Source organism: Trachypithecus francoisi, unplaced genomic scaffold (assembly GCF_009764315.1).
Source record: "Trachypithecus francoisi isolate TF-2019V2 unplaced genomic scaffold, Tfra_2.0 Lachesis_group3, whole genome shotgun sequence".
In the NCBI taxonomy this organism is placed as follows: Eukaryota; Metazoa; Chordata; class Mammalia; order Primates; family Cercopithecidae; genus Trachypithecus; species Trachypithecus francoisi.
This window is the reverse complement of record NW_022681468.1, coordinates 127,730,021-127,747,105: the sequence shown is the minus strand read 5'-3', so window position 1 is coordinate 127,747,105 and position 17,085 is coordinate 127,730,021. Positions and strand designations below refer to the sequence as shown.

The 17,085-nt window shown below is 38.0% G+C and overlaps 1 protein-coding gene across 3 annotated transcripts in view; it reads right to left on the bottom strand.

Annotated features, from left to right (window-relative positions):
* VPS13C (vacuolar protein sorting 13 homolog C) overlaps positions 1-17,085 on the bottom strand; it is a 197,684-nt gene that overhangs the window by 124,357 nt on the left and 56,242 nt on the right. For all 3 annotated transcript variants that reach the window (XM_033189884.1, XM_033189885.1, XM_033189883.1), the window contains exons 15-16: positions 4,820-4,949; positions 4,130-4,224 (exon numbers count right to left, since the gene is read on the bottom strand). In XM_033189884.1, the coding sequence (XP_033045775.1) occupies positions 4,130-4,224; positions 4,820-4,949 (225 nt within the window). The remainder of the gene's footprint in view (positions 1-4,129; positions 4,225-4,819; positions 4,950-17,085) is intronic.

The window sequence follows — 17,085 nt, the reverse complement described above, 5'->3', positions numbered from 1 at the left end:
AAGCACTGATAAAACACGTTATTTTGCCTGGGACCCTAAAGGGTTATATCATAAGAGTATAGGTGAACTAGAAGCAGGCAAACTCCCATGATCTGGCAGCACAGCATCAAATCATGTCAATACCTACAGTAACAATGATTGGTGCACGTACACACATACACACACACTCACACACACACACACACACACTCACTAGATTCATGACTAGTTGGAACAAAAACCAGCAGAAACAACAGAAAATAGATTCACAGGAGCTCTAGACATCAAGAGTCTAATTTTAGACTTACTCAGACTACTAGATTTATGTCAAAAACATAAAAGATAAAACAGCATGTTAGCCAAGAACTTGGAAGCTATAAAAAAAGAACCAAATAGAAATTCAAGAACTGAAATAGACAAAAACCAATTAAGAATTCAATAAATGAGTTTAACAGTAATATACAAAGAGCTGAAGAGAGAATTAAGAGGAAACTAGCCAAAGAATAAACAGATAAAGAACTTGGAAAAACCTCAGAGAAAATAAGACACACATGATATTATGAAAAGAGCCTACTATGTACATTAGAAGTCCCAAAGGATGAAGCATAAAAGAATGATGGGAAATAAAACTGGGAAGTGAGGATTTTTTTCCAATATTGATGAAACCTCAAGATGTCCAAACAGGAAGTCCAAACAGTATAAACAAAAATGAATACATATCTAGTCACATCACAGTAAAATTACTGAAAATCTAAGGTAAAAAGATTTTCTTAAAAATAGAAAAATGAGAGAGATGGGTGGAAATTACCTTCAAAGTGATACAGTAAGACTAACAGCTGAATACACAAAAGAAAATGCAGGCCTAACAACAATGAAATTATATCTTCAAAACTCAGAAAATCATTAACAACCTAGAATTCTATACACAGAAGTATCCTTCAAGAAATAAGGAAAAATAGACATTTTCAGAAAAACAAAAAATTAAAAAACTTGTCACCAGCAGAAATGCATTTAACAAAATAATATAATTGGCATTGTTCAAGTAGAAGGAAAATTACTGACAAATGGTCAGAGACACAAAAAGGAATTATATGACTGGAATATTCAATATTGCTCAAATTACAACTGTCCCCATAATAATTTACAGATTCAATGTAATCTCTAACAAAAGCAGCATGTACTTTTGAAAACACTGATGATTCTAAAAGGTACATATAAGTGGAAAAGGCCTAAAATAGCCAAAACACTTAAAAAAAAAAAAAAGAGGCCAGGCATGGTGGCTCACGCCTGTAATCCCAGCACTTTGGTACGCTGAGGCGGGCGGATCACGAGGTCAGGAGTTCGAGACCACCCTGGCTAACACAGTGAAACCTCATCCCTACTAAAAATACAAAAAATGAGCCGGGCGTGGTGGCAGGCACCTGTAGTCCCAGCTACATGGGAGGCTGAGACAGGAGAATGGCATGAACCCAGGAAGCGGAGCTTACAGTGAGCTGAGATTGCACCACTGCACTCCAGCCTGGGTGACAGAGTGAGACTCTGTCTCAAAAAAAAAGAAAAACAAGTCAGAGGTCTTACTTTAAGACTTATAAAACTATAATAATAAGTGCATTAGTCCATTCTCATGCTGCTAGTAAAGATATACCTGAGACTGGATAATTTATCAAAGAAAGAGGTTTAATGGACTCACAGTTCCACATGGCTGGGGAGGCCTCACAATCATGGCAGAAGGCAAGGGAAGAGCAAAGACAATGTCTTACATAGCAGGCAAGAGAGCTTGTGCAGGGGAACTCCCATGTATAAAACCATCAGATCTCACAAGACTTACTCAATACCACGAAAACAGTATGGGAGATACGGTCCCAATCATTCAATTTTCTCCACTTGGCCCCACCCTTGGCGTGTGGGGATTATTACAATTCAAGGTGAGAGTTCGGTGGGGACACAGCCAAACCATAGCATCAAGATTGGGGCCATAAGTGTAAAAATAGACAAAGAGTTCAATGAGAGTCTAAAACTATATCCACACATATAAAGTCACTTTATTTTCAACCAAAGGGACAACTCAATTCAATAAGAAAAAAAATGAAGTCTGTTTAAAATACTGCTCAAACAACTGGATAAACATAGGGAAAAAATAAACCTCAACCCACATGCCACTCCAAATACAAAAATTATTTTAAGATGAATACTAAAGATAAAACCAAGAACCCCATAAAGTTTCTAGGAAGAATACATAGGAGAGTATCTTTGTGACTTTGAGGTAGGCAAAGGTTTCTTGAATAGATCTAATGTTAGTAGTAACCATAAAAAAAAAGACTTCATCAGTAGAAAATTAAAATTGTTTCTCATAAATAACTACCATTAGGAAAATCAAGAGGCAAGCCACAAATTGAAAAATTTATACATGCACCTATAGCAAAATGTACATATCTATATCTATACACAAACACAAGTCTTGTATGCAAATATATAAATAACTTCCACAAACAACAATAAAAAGACAACTCAATTTAAAAATGACCAAAAATCACACATGAACAAATAAAGACGGCCAATAAGACATGAAAAGACAGTCAACATCTGTATTAGTCTGTTTTCACACTGCTATAAAGAACTGCCCTAGACTGGGTAATTTATAAAGGAAAGAGGTTTGATTGAGTATCTTTCAGCATGGCTGGGAGGCCTCAGGAAACAAAATCATGGCAGAAGGCCATGGGGAAGCAAGGTACCTTCTTCACAAGGTGGCAGGAAGGAATAGTGTTGAATGAAGGGGGAAGAGGCCCTTATAAAACCATCAGATCTCATGAGAATTAACTCACTATCACAACAGTGTGGTGGAAACCACCCCCATTACTCAATTATTACCACCTGGTCTCTCCCTTGATGGTGGAGAGGGGTGGATTATGGGGATTACAATTCAAGATGAGATCTGGGTGAGGACACAAAAGGCTAACCATAACAACATCATTAGTCATTAGGAAAATGCAAATTAAAACTATAGTCGAGGAACATATCAAATCTGCTAAAATGGCTAAAATTAAAAAGCCTGACAATATCAAATGTGGCAAGAATATGTAGCATCTGGAACTAGTGGTAGGAATATAAAATATTACAACTTTCAGAGAAGTGTTTGCCAGTTTTTAGGAAAGTTATACATATTTATCCTATGACCCAGCAACTCTACTCCCAGATATTTAACTCAAGAGAAATAAAAACGTATCTCCACCAAAGACTTGTACAAGTATATTCATAGCAGTGTTATCTGCAATAGCCAAAACCAGAAACCACAAACATATATATCTACAGGAAATAGGTAAGAAATTACGGTATATTCATACAATGAAAACAAAATAACAGTGTTGGTAGTAAAAAACAAAAAGAAATAAAAGATACGATTACCATAAAAATCAAGATAACGGTTACCTTTGGAGAAGCAATGATGGGGGACGTATGGGCTTCTAAGGTGACAGCAATATTCTAAATCTTGACCTTCATAATAATTAAACACTGTTCCCTTTTTAGTCAATCAAATAGGCAAGATATTTTGGTTTTGCTTTCTCTTTTATATATGTTATGCTTCACAATTTAAAAAAAATTTCTTAGGATAAAATTTTTTTAAGATTCTATTTAGCACTATAACAAGTACTTTTGTCAGGTTATTCTTACGTTCACTAAAACTACTTAAATCTAAAGTTGGAGGCTGGGCGCAGTGGCTCACACCTGTAATCCCAGCACTGTGGGAGGCTGAGGATGGCAGATCATCCGAGGTCAGGAATTCGAGACCAGCCTGGTCAACATGGCAAAACCCCGTGTCTACTAAAAATACAAAGATTAGCCAGGCAGGGTGGTGGGTGCCTGTAATCCCAGCTACTCGGGAGGCTGAGGCAGGAGAATCGCTTGAACCCAGGAAGCAGAGCCAAGATCACACCACTGCGTTCCAGCCTGGGCGACAGAGCGAGACGCCATCTCAAAAAAATAAAAATAAAATAAAGTTGGAGAGAGAACCTGACTGAAAGCATTTAACCATTAAGTAGCAGAGTGGAATTGAAAACATTTTTATTACTTAAAAAAAATCAGTAACTCTAACCCAATTGAATCTAATACAGTATAATGAGACAAAATTCCTTTAAACCACTTAAATAATTACCTGCTTAGGTAAAGTTAGGTTATGAGTACTCTCACTATAACCAATGGCAGTGAAGAGTTTATCTTTTTCCTCTGGAGTCATAAGGTCATCAATAGCTATGAAAAAACAACATTTTAAGAAATTAATTGTTTCCATTTTACAGATATAACTAAAAAGACTAACCAAACTAATAAGTATCCTGAAATCAACAGACACAAATGCTAAAGCAAAATTAGCCAGGTAATATCCGCTAATATACTACAACTTTGACAAAACATATTCTATTTGTTTGCTAAGGTCAAGAAAAGGCAAAGAGACACCATTAAGGAAATTCAGTTCTAATGTAAGGATTTCAGAATTCCCTAAGTATTTTAAAACTTAAGTGAAACTTGTAATTAAATATCTGTGTAAAAGGTAACAAAAAATGCTAAATGTTGAGACCTCTAAATTTAAACATTTTATATTTGACATAAATATTATTCCACAAACAAAAAATCAAAGTTTTATTTTAGTCTAAGTTTTATTTTAGATAAACATAGGAATATACCAGCCTGATGTGTCTGCTTATATATTTGCTATACCGAGCTAATTTCAAATGTATTTCAAAATAAAATTTAACAGGAAGATATAATTTACACAGTCTTTTTTTGTTTTTTGTTTTTTTATTTTTCACTTAACACTGTACAATAACTTATCTGACTTGGAACTTACTTTCAGGAATCAATGATTCTTCGTCCTTTTTCTTAGACTCTTTCTTACCCCAAAACCCACTAAACCAGCCTCCACGTTTCTCGCCTGTGTCAGCAGACTTTTTCCTTAATTTTTGCCCAGACCGAATCACCTAAAAAATAAAAATTAAAAAATTTACTTGAAGAATGTTGCCCTCTTCATTTCCAGGTATAGCCTGGAAAAAAACAATGGTTCATTTTTTCTTTAACGCTACGTAAGATTGAACCAGTCAAGATCTTAAATGATGCTCACAACATAATTTAGTTAAATGTAGTCCCCCTGTTAGTTTATTAATACTTCTCACACCAACTGATAGCATTTTGACGAGGCTGCATGTTATGAGCTATGTAGTTAAGGTTCCAACTAGAATATTTCTAAGCAACGTTACTTCCAAATTTTTAAGTTAAGAAGCCACTAGAACTGCATGTTTATAAAATGAAAAGTTCCTTGAAAGGGAACACACCCAAAAAAGTATTAATTTGAAACAATTATATTTCAGAATTCATATATATTGCTGGCTTGCTAAGACAATGGCAGAAGGAAGGATATAAATTAAAATAGTCCTTGAATCTCATTTCACTCTCTTTTTTCAACAAATCCTGACTAGATTTTCTATCGCTCCTTCTCTTTCCCACTTTTCAGAGAAATATAGATGAATAACCAAAGGCAGAAAACAGGGATAAAGAAAATAAAGGGGATAAGTAATTTACATTCTGTGTTCTCATTCCCTGAATAAGTAAATTTCAATAACTTTTCCACTTAAAGTATTTTAAAATGGTAGTGAATGGATAACATCTTGTAAGCCTCTGTGTGTAATAAAAAGTAGAATAATACAAAAGAGAAGATGAAAGTAAAGAGTTGAATTCTATAGTAAAGAGAATAGGTTTGATTGGTGAATGTAAAGACTAAGGATGGGCAAAATGTTAAACTTCTGTCACAAGCTATGAATGAGTGTGTACATTTTCAAGCCCTGTTTGAAACTGCAAGATGAAAATGAATGACAAATCAGCTACTGTGGATACCACAGCTCAGTGGTATTCAATCCTTGCTGCACAAAAGAATCATCTAGAAGCTTTATGAGAAAAAATGCCAAAACCAAAGCCCCACCACACAACACTTAAATCAAATCTTGAGAGAGTGGGTTCTAGGTAGGCATTGTTTTTTTTTTTTTTTTTTTTATATTCCCCTGGTGATTCTAACATGCAGCCAAGGTTCAGAACCACTGAGATGACAACAAACTAGTTTCCTTCAACAGCAGAGATCATGATACAGAAAATTAATTGCTTCAACAGTTTCACAAGTAGATGAAACTGAGCTATTTTGGAAATGACACCCAATTAAATGTATATCTGAATGTTTCTGCTTTTAAGAATCTTCTATGAATTCTTTTAGGGAAAATGCAACCAGAGACTTCAAATTTAAACCCCTCTTAGATATCGAGACTTAATAAATAGATGAATTTATAAATAGTTTTTATAAATCTAAATGCAGAAAAAGCTATAAAGCATTTGGATATTTTGTTAACATCTCTCTTAACCAAACTGATAGTTTTAAGTTTTAAAAGGGCAGGCACTAAACTGTACTTTTTCATTGTTACCATCTTCTTAGCTACCATAAAAATTATTCTTTATAAAAATAGATAATACATTTTTTTACACTTTGGGGGAAAGAAGCCTTTTTATTTTGGAAAAAATTAATTAACTGAAATTAACCTTTTTAAAATATCCTGATAAGAGACACCAAGAGAATATGGCGACAAATTCCAACATTCAACTTCCTCCCAAATCTCTAAATATCTAATAACCTTTAAAAGAAAAATAAAGCCATTATTAGTATTAGCATTGAAATCTTAAAGGTGTGATCAGCACACTACAAATTTCAAGGAATTTCAAAATAAACTGAAAATTTCAGATATAATAAAGAGAAAAAGAGATGAATTAGTAGGAAAGCACACAATCAAAAATCCTAATTTCAAACAATAAGAAAGGCTATGAAGAAAATGAAGTAACAAAGAAAAGTGAAGAAAAGTTTTCCTATGTTTGTCAAACTCCACTTAAAAATAAATACGAATTAACATTTAAAAATATGAAAGCTGTCACAGACCTATACACACACATCATACCAATGTCAAATTCTTGGTTTGGGTATTGTTCTATAATTACGTAGATGTAACTTTTGGGAGAAACTGGGTGAAGGGTACACAGGGACTCTGTGAACTATCCTTGTAACTTATTATAAATCTATAGTTATTTCAAAACATATATACATATACGGGAGACCAAAAATAAATAAAAATATACAAATGAGACCTAATATGAAGACGAATGCAGAGCCCTTTCCCTTTTCCTCAATTACCCCTTGTTGCCTTCACTTCCTTCTCTGTTCAACTAAGTGCCCATGGTAAATAACTTCAGCCAATCCTCTGCCTGCATTTTAAACTCTGGCCCTACATACTTTCCATTACAATGAAAAAAATCAATGTTAGATGGATCTAATTGTATTCTCTTCTACATCCATCATTCTTTGTCTACTGCATCTCATAATTAGTACTCTTTCTTCACTTTTTAAGCAACTGTAGCTGATATTAAGAATACACATTTGACTCTGGGAGCAAGATGGCCGAATAGGAACAGCTCCAGTCTCCAACTCCCAGTGCGAGCGACACAGAAGACCGGTGATTTCTGCATTTTCAACTGAGGTACTGGGGTCATCTCACTAGGGAGTGCCGGACAATCGGTGCTGGTCAGCTGCTGCAGCCTGACCTGCGAGAGCTGAAGCAGGGCGAGGCATCGCCTCATCTGGAAGCGCAAGGGGGAAGGAAATCCGTTTTCCTAGTCAGGGGAACTGAGACACACAACACCTGGAAAATCGGGTAACTCCCACCCCAATACTGCGCTTTAAGGAAACAGGCACACCAGGAGAATATATCCCACACCTGGCCGGGAGGGTCCCACGCCCACGGAGCCTCCCTCATTGCTAACACAGCAGTCTGCGGCGATCTATCCGCAAGGCAGCAGCGAGGCTGGGGGAGGGGCGCCCACCATTGCTGAGGCTTAAGTAGGTAAACAAAGCCGCTGGGAAGCTCGAACTGGGTGGAGCTCACAGCAGCTCAAGGAAGCCTGCCTGTCTCTGTAGACTCCACCTCTGGGGACAGCCCACAGCTGAAGTCCAATAGGGGAAGCAGCGGGGGCCGGTGCAGATGCGAACGACTCTGTCTGACAGCTTTGGGGAGAGCCGTGGATCTCCCAACGCGGAGGTTGAGATCTGAGAACGGACAGACTGCCTGCTCAGGTGGGTCCCTGACCCCTGAGTAGCCTAGCTGGGAGACATCCCCTACTAGGGGCAGTCTGACACCCCACACCTCACAGGGTGGAGTCACCCCTGAGAGGAAACTTCCAAAGGAAGAATCAGACAGGTACACTCGCTGTTCAGCAATATTCTATCTTCGGCAACCTCTGCTGCTGATACCCAGGCAAACAGGGTCTGGAGTGGTCCTCAAGCAATCTCGAACAGACCAACAGACAGTCCTTCTGACTGTCAGACGGAAAACTATCAAACAGGAAGGACACCTATACCAAAACCCCATCAGTACGTCACCATCATCAAAGACCAGAGACAGATAAAACCACAAAGATGGGGAAGAAGCAGGGCAGAAAAGCTGGAAATTCAAAAAATAAGAGCGCATCTCCCCCTGCAAAGGAGCGCAGCCCATCGCCAGCAACGGATCAAAGCTGGTCAGAGATGACTTTGACGAGATGAGAGAAGAAGGCTTCAGTCCATCAAACTTCTCAGAGCTAAAGGAGGAATTACGTACCCAGCGCAAAGAAACTAAAAATCTTGAAAAAAGAGTGGAAGAATTGACAGCTAGACTAATTAATGCAGAGAAGATCATAAACGAAATGACAGAGATGAAAACCATGACACGAGAAATACGGGACAAATGCACAAGCTTCAGTAACCGACTCGATCAACTGGAAGAAAGAGTATCAGCGATTGAGGATCAAATGAATGAAATGAAGCGAGAAGAGAAACCAAAAGAAAAAAGAAGAAAAAGAAATGAACAAAGCCTGCAAGAAGTATGGGATTATGTAAAAAGACCAAATCTACGTCTGATTGGGGTGCCTGAAAGTGAGGGGGAAAATGGAACCGAGTTGGAAAACACTCTTCAGGATATCATCCAGGAGAACTTCCCCAACCTAGTAGGGCAGGCCAACATTCAAATTCAGGAAATACAGAGAACGCCACAAAGATACTCCTCAAGAAGAGCAACTCCAAGACACATAATTGCCGGATTCACCAAAGTTGAAATGAAGGAAAAAATCTTAAGGGCAGCCAGAGAGAAAGGTCGGGTTACCCACAAAGGGAAGCCCATCAGAGTAACAGCAGACCTCTCGGCAGAAACTCTACAAGCCAGAAGAGAGTGGGGGCCAATATTCAACATTCTTAAAGAAAAGAATTTTCAACCCAGAATTTCATATCCAGCCAAACTAAGCTTCATCAGTGAAGGAGAAATAAAATCCTTTACAGATAAGCAAATGCTTAGAGATTTTGTCACCACCAGGCCTGCCTTACAAGAGACCCTGAAGGAAGCCCTAAACATGGAAAGGAACAACCGCTACCAGCCATCGCAAAAACATGCCAAAATGTAAAGACCATCGAGGCTAGGAAGAAACTGCATCAACTAACAGGCAAAATAACCAGTTAATATCATAATGACAGGATCAAGTTCACACATAACAATATTAACCTTAAATGTAAATGGACTAAATGCTCCAATTAAAAGACACAGACTGGCAAATTGATAAGAGTCAAGACCCATCAGTCTGCTGTATTCAGGAGACCCATCTCACATGCAGAGACATACATAGGCTCAAAATAAAGGATGGAGGAAGATCTACCAAGCAAATGGAGAACAAAAAAAAGCAGGGGTTGCAATCCTAGTCTCTGATAAAACAGACTTTAAACCATCAAAGATCAAAAGAGACAAAGAAGGCATTACATAATGGTAAAGGGATCAATTCAACAGGAAGAGCTAACTCTCCTAAATATATATGCACCCAATACAGGAGCACCCAGATTCATAAACCAAGTCCTTAGAGACCTACAAAGAGACTTAGACTCCCATACAATAATAATGGGAGACTTCAACACTCCACTGTCAACATTAGACAGATCAACGAGACAGAAAGTTAACAAGGATATCCAGGAATTGAACTCCTCTGCACCAAGCGGACCTAATAGACATCTATAGAACTCTCCACCCCAAATCAACAGAATATACATTCTTCTCAGCACCACATTGCACTTATTCCAAAATTGACCACATAATTGGAAGTAAAGCACTCCTCAGCAAATGTACAAGAACAGAAATTATAACAAACTGTCTCTCAGACCACAGTGCAATCAAACTAGAACTCAGGAATAAGAAACTCAATCAAAACTGCTCAACTACATGGAACTGAACAACCTGCTCCTGAATGACTACTGGGTACATAATGAAATGAAGGCAGAAATAAAGATGTTCTTTGAAACCAATGAGAACAAAGATACAACATACCAGAATCTCTGGGACACATTTAAAGCAGTGTGTAGAGGGAATTTATAGCACTAAATGCCCACAAGAGAAAGCAGGAAGATCTAAAATTGACACTCTAACATCACAATTAAAAGAACTAGAGAGGCAAGAGCAAACACATTCAAAAGCTAGCAGAAGGCAAGAAATAACTAAGATCAGGGCAGAACTGAAGGAGATAGAGACACAAAAAACCCTCCAAAAAATCAATGAATCCAGGAGTTGGTTTTTTGAAAAGATCAACAAAATTGACAGACCGCTAGCTAGACTAATAAAGAAGAAAAGAGAGAGGAATCAAATAGACGCAATAAAAAATGATAAGGGGGATATCACCACTGACCCCACAGATATACAAACAACCATCAGAGAATACTATAAATGCCTCTATGCAAATCAACTAGAAAATCTAGAAGAAATGGATAATTTCCTGGACACTTACACTCTCCCAAGACTAAACCAGGAAGAAGTTGAATCCCTGAATAGACCAATAGCAGGCTCTGAAATTGAGGCAACAATTAATAGCCTACCCACCAAAAAAAGTCCAGGACCAGATGGATTCACAGCTGAATTCTACCAGAGGTACAAGGAGGAGCTGGTACCATTCCTTCTGAAACTATTCCAATCAATAGAAAAAGAGGGAATCCTCCCTAACTCATTTTATGAGGCCAACATCATCCTGATACCAAAGCCTGGCAGAGACACAACAAAAAAAGAGAATTTTAGACCAATATCCCTGATGAACATCGATGCAAAAATTCTCAATAAAATACTGGCAAACCGGATTCAGCAGCACATCAAAAAGCTTATCCACCATGATTAAGTGGGCTTCATCCCTGGGATGCAAGGCTGGTTCAACATTCGCAAATCAATAAACGTAATCCAGCATATAAACAGAACCAAAGACAAGAACCACATGATTATCTCAATAGATGCAGAAAAGGCTTTTGACAAAATTCAACAGCCTTTTATGCTAAAAACGCTCAATAAATTCGGTATTGATGGAACGTACCACAAAATAATAAGAGCTATTTATGACAAACCCACAGCTAATATCATACTGAATGGGCAAAAACTGGAAAAATTCCCTTTGAAAACTGGCACAAGACAGGGATGCCCTCTCTCACCACTCCTATTCAACATAGTGTTGGAAGTTCTGGCTAGGGCAATCAGGCAAGAGAAAGAAATCAAGGGTATCCAGTTAGGAAAAGAAGAAGTCAAATTGTCCCTGTTTGCAGATGACATGATGGTATATTTAGAAAACCCCAGCGTTTCAGCCCAAAATCTCCTTAAGCTGATAAGCAACTTCAGCAAAGTCTCAGGATACAAAATTAATGTGCAAAAATCACAAGCATTCTTATACACCAGTAACAGACAAGCAGAGAGCCAAATCAGGAATGAACTTCCATTCACAATTGCTTCAAAGAGAATAAAATACCTAGGAATCCAGCTTACAAGAGATGTAAAGGACCTCTTCAAGGAGAACTACAAACCACTGCTCAGTGAAATTAAAGAGGACACAAACAAATGGAAGAACATACCATGCTCATGGATAGGAAGAATCAATATCGTGAAAATGGCCATACTGCCCAAGGTTATTTATAGATTCAATGCCATCCCCATCAAGCTACCAATGACTTTCTTCACAGAATTGGAAAATATGGCTTTAAAGTTCATATGGAACCAAAAAAGAGCCCGCATTGCCAAGACAATCCTAAGTCAAAAGGACAAAGCTGGAGGCATCACGCTACCTGACTTCAAACTATACTACAAGGCTACAGTAACCAAAACAGCATGGTACTGGTACCACAACAGAGATATAGACCAATGGAACAGAACAGAGTCCTCAGAAATAATACCACACATCTACAGCCATCTGATCTTTGACAAACCTGAGAGAAACAAGAAATGGGGAAAGGATTCCCTATTTAATAAATGGTGCTGGGAAAATTGGCTAGCCATAAGTAGAAAGCTGAAACTGGATCCTTTCCTTACCCCTTATACGAAGATTAATTCAAGATGGATTAGAGACTTAAATGTTAGACCTAATACCATAAAAACCCTAGAAGAAAATCTAGGTAGTACCATTCAGGACATAGGCATGGGCAAGGACTTCATGTCTAAAACACCAAAAGCAACGGCAGCAAAAGCCAAAATCGACAAATGGGATATGATTAAACTAAAGAGCTTTTGCACAGCTAAAGAAACTACCATCAGAGTGAACAGGCAACCTACAGAATGGGAGAAAATTTTTGCAACCTACTCATCTGACAAAGGGCTAATATCCAGAATCTACAAAGAACTCAAACAAATATACAAGGAAAAAACAAACAACCCCATCAAAAAGTGGGGAAAGGATATGAACAGACATTTCTCAAAAGAAGACATCCATACAGCCAACAGACACATGAAAAAATGCTCATCATCACTCGCCATCAGAGAAATGCAAATCAAAACCACAATGAGATACCATCTCACACCAGTTAGAATGGCAATCATTAAGAAGTCAGGAAACAACAGGTGTTGGAGAGGATGTGGAGAAATAGGAACACTTTTACACCGTTGGTGGGATTGTAAACTAGTTCAACCATTATGGAAAACAGTATGGCGATTCCTCAAGGATCTAGAACTAGATGTACCATATGACCCAGCCATCCCACTACTGGGTATATACCCAAGGATTATAAATTACTCTACTACAAAGACACATACACACGTATGTTTATTGCGGCACTATTCACAATAGCAAAGACTTGGAATCAACCCAAATGTCCATCTGTGACAGACTGGATTAAGAAAATGTGGCATATATACACCATGGAATACTATGCAGCCATCAAAAAGGATGAGTTTGCGTCCTTTGTAGGGACATGGATGCAGCTGGAAACCATCATTCTTAGCAAACTATCACAAGAAGAGAACACCAAACACCGCATGTTCTCACTCATAGGTGGGAACTGAACAATGAGATCACTTGGACTCTGGAAGGGGAACATCACACACTGGGGCCTATCATGGGGAGGGGGGAGGAGGGAGGGATTGCATTGGGGAGTTATACATGATATAAATGATGAATTGATGGGTGCTGACGAGATGATGGGTGCAGCGCACCAACATGGCATAAGTATACATATGTAACAAACCTGCACGTTATGCACATGTACCCTAGAACTTAAAGTATAATAAAAAAAAAAAAAAAAAAAATACACATTTAAGCTAAAGCAACTCAAGTCGTGGAGGATTAAAATTAAATTGATTCATTCCGCTCTTTCATAGGAACAATCTCCAGGAACAGCAAATACCTTTCAAAACAGTCATACTTTCTGACCTAACAACTTGTACCTTGGGGAATTTGCCTGTGAGAAAATAAGGGATGTTTGAAAAAATGTAGAGATAAGGCTATTCATTGTAGAGTGACTTACAATTAAATATAACCAGTGAGAAATAGTGAAGCAAATTCTGGTATATGCACAGAATGGAATACTATTCAGCATTTTTTTTTTTTTTTTTTGAGATGGAGTCTCACTCTGTCGCCCAGGCTGGAGTGCAATGGCGTGGTCTCCGCTCACAGCAACCTCCGCCTCCCAGGTTCAAGTGATTCTCCTGCCTCAGCCTCCCAAGTAGCTGAGATTACAGGTATGTGCCACCACACCTGGCTAATTTTTGTATTTTTAGTAGAGATGGGGTTTCACTACGTTGGCCGGGCTGGTCTCAAACTCCTGACCTCGTGATCTACCCATCTCAGCCTCCCAAAGTGCTGGGATTACAGGCTTGAGCCACCACACCCAGCCTCTATTCAGCTATCTTAAATGATGTCAGAAAAATGGTTCTGCTGGCATTGAAAATGGACACTATAATATTGTTAAAGACAGAAAAGCAAATTACAAAACCTTCTCCTGACTCCACATTGTCCACCACTTACTGCTCCATTTATCTGCTCTGCTTACAGGAAAGAATCATACTGTTCCTACTCACTGTCTCCCATTCCTATCAAGTTTCTACCCACATTATTCTATACAAATTGCTCTCAAGTGACTTCTTTATTACTAATTTCAGTGAAAGTTTTAGTTCCATGGTGGCATAAGCCCTCTTCAAACCATCTAAAACTTCTGAACAAAATATAAAAAAGATCTACCGAGATTTTGAAAAGTAAGTAAAGGAGGCAAACAGTAGAAGGGGTCACAATTTGGAGAAGTGACCTGCACAAGAGTGAGTTTTCCATGATGTTTGTTTTTCTCATATGGTGTGTCCACCCCATCCCACCCCACCACCATAATCTCCCATTTCTAATGTTCTTGCCCTTGAGCATGGGCATGACTTGCAACTAGTTTCTAAACAATAAAATACGGCAAAGGTAATAAAATATACTTGATTCTGTGTACAATGTATATGTTATGTATACAAGACTTTAGCGACCATCTTGCTGGAGTTTCTCCCTTCTTTTGAAGAAAGCTGCCATGTTATGGTTTCTATGTCAGGAAGCCCATTAGGCAAGGAACTGAGGATGATATTTATAAGCTGAGGGCAGCTCTAGCCAGAAATCAACAAAAAACTGAAGCCTTCCATCCCACAGCCACACAGATCTCAATTCTGCCAAGGAAAGCGGATTCTCCATCAGTCACGTTTCAGATACCATAGTCCCAAACCAACATCTAGCAATATTTTAAAACCTTAAGCAGAGGACTCAGCTAACCCATACCTAGACTCTAGACCCAGAGAAACTCCGAGATAACAGCTATGTGTTGTTTCAAGTCACAAAGTTTGTTATATAGGCATAGAAAACTGCTATATATGGCTCTGCCCTGAGCAAGGGCCTCACCATGGAGCAGAACAGAGGAACATGGAGCACAGTTGTACCAGCAGCTACAACCCTGAGAAAAACTCCGTATTTCTGGCCAAGGAACCAGTAAATGGAGTTCATGAAGGCCAGAATGTATATGAGAAAACCCTGGCAGGGAAAAAGCTGGAGAAGGGGATTATCTCTTAATTCTGTATACGAACCTGTCCAAATCTCAGTCTAATACAGGCTTCACATATGTGAAACTAACCCAAACCAAAGTAGCAAAGGTTTTAGCCACCCAAACTAATATGAACCACCTGTGCAAGTCTCAAACTAACCCCTGTATTATTCACGAGTAAAACAACCTCAAACTTACATACCAAAGGTTTAAAGAGCTGAACTGAAATCTGAACCACCATCCACAGAAGGCAAACACAACTTAGATTCAGAACCTAACTAGGCTGTACACTAACACAAAATGTCAACGTTTTCCAGAGCATAATAACAAGATCCAGACATTATATAATAATCACAATGTCAAAAATACAATCCAAAATTACTTGACATATGAAAACAAACAAAACTGGAAATGTAACTAATTCTCAAGGGAAAGATAATCATCAGATGCCAACAATCAGATAACTTCAATGTCTGATAGCTGGAACTATCAGAGAGCCACTGTTACCTGACATAAAGGCAAACACACTGGAAATTACTAAAAAGACTGGAATCTTCAATAGAGAAATGCAAACTATACAAAAAAAAAAAAAAAAAACCTCAATAGTAATTTCAGACCTGAAAAATATATTATCTGAAATTAAAAATTCCCAAGATGGGTTCAACAGCAAAATGAAGATGATAGAAGAAAGAACTTGAAGATAGATCAACAGAAATTATCTAGCCTTAGAGAGAGAAAAAAGATTGCAGGAAAAAAATGAACAGATCACCAAAAGGTCTAAATACATACATATATATACACATACACACATATATATACACATATATATACATACACATCTCTTATGTATGAATATATATATATCTAATATATATGGGTATTTTCATCTTTGCCGATATATATTATATATTTATATATATATATGCATAGAATATAAAATTAAGAGTCCAAACAATTAAGAGTGCAAAAGAAGAGAATAAAAAGAAATTGGTGCCAAAAAATTACTTGAAAAATGTCATAGCTAAAATATCCCATATTTAGTAAGTTTAATGGTCAATTCTGTCCTATCTTAGTTAAAAAATCAGGTGCATCTGTCACAGCTGATCACTTTCTCTTCCTTGAAACTCTTTCTCCACTTAAATTTGAAGGTGTTACATTCATACAGCTTCCCTACTACAACTCTGGCAATCCCTTTATGGTCACCTTTGCTGGTTCTTTCCCATCCCTCTGATTGTAACAATGGATGCTTTGGATCTTTGCAACCCTCCTCTTCTCTAGCTATTCTAATTCCTGAGGTGATCTCATCCAATCTCATGGCTTTAAAGAAATCCATGTGCTGACCCTTCCTACATTTCTATATCCAGCACAGATTCCTCTTCTGAACTCCACATAATTGCCTACTCCATTGCCCCTCTGAGGTCTAAGAGCTAAAACTTAATAGGTCCCAAATTGAACTCCTGGTCTTCTCTCGTATCACTCAAGCTTGTTCTCTCCCATCTTCCCCCTCTTATTTGATGGCAAATCCATCCTTCCAACTGCTCCAAGTCAAAATATTTAAAGGCATTTTTTACTCTGTCTCCGACAACTCACATCTAGTCAGTCAAGAAATACTGGCTGTACCTTCAAAGTATATCTAGAATCTGACCCTTTCTCATCACCTTTATTTGCAACCATTTTCAGGAAAGCTACTGTCACCACTCATCTCAATTATTTCAATAGCC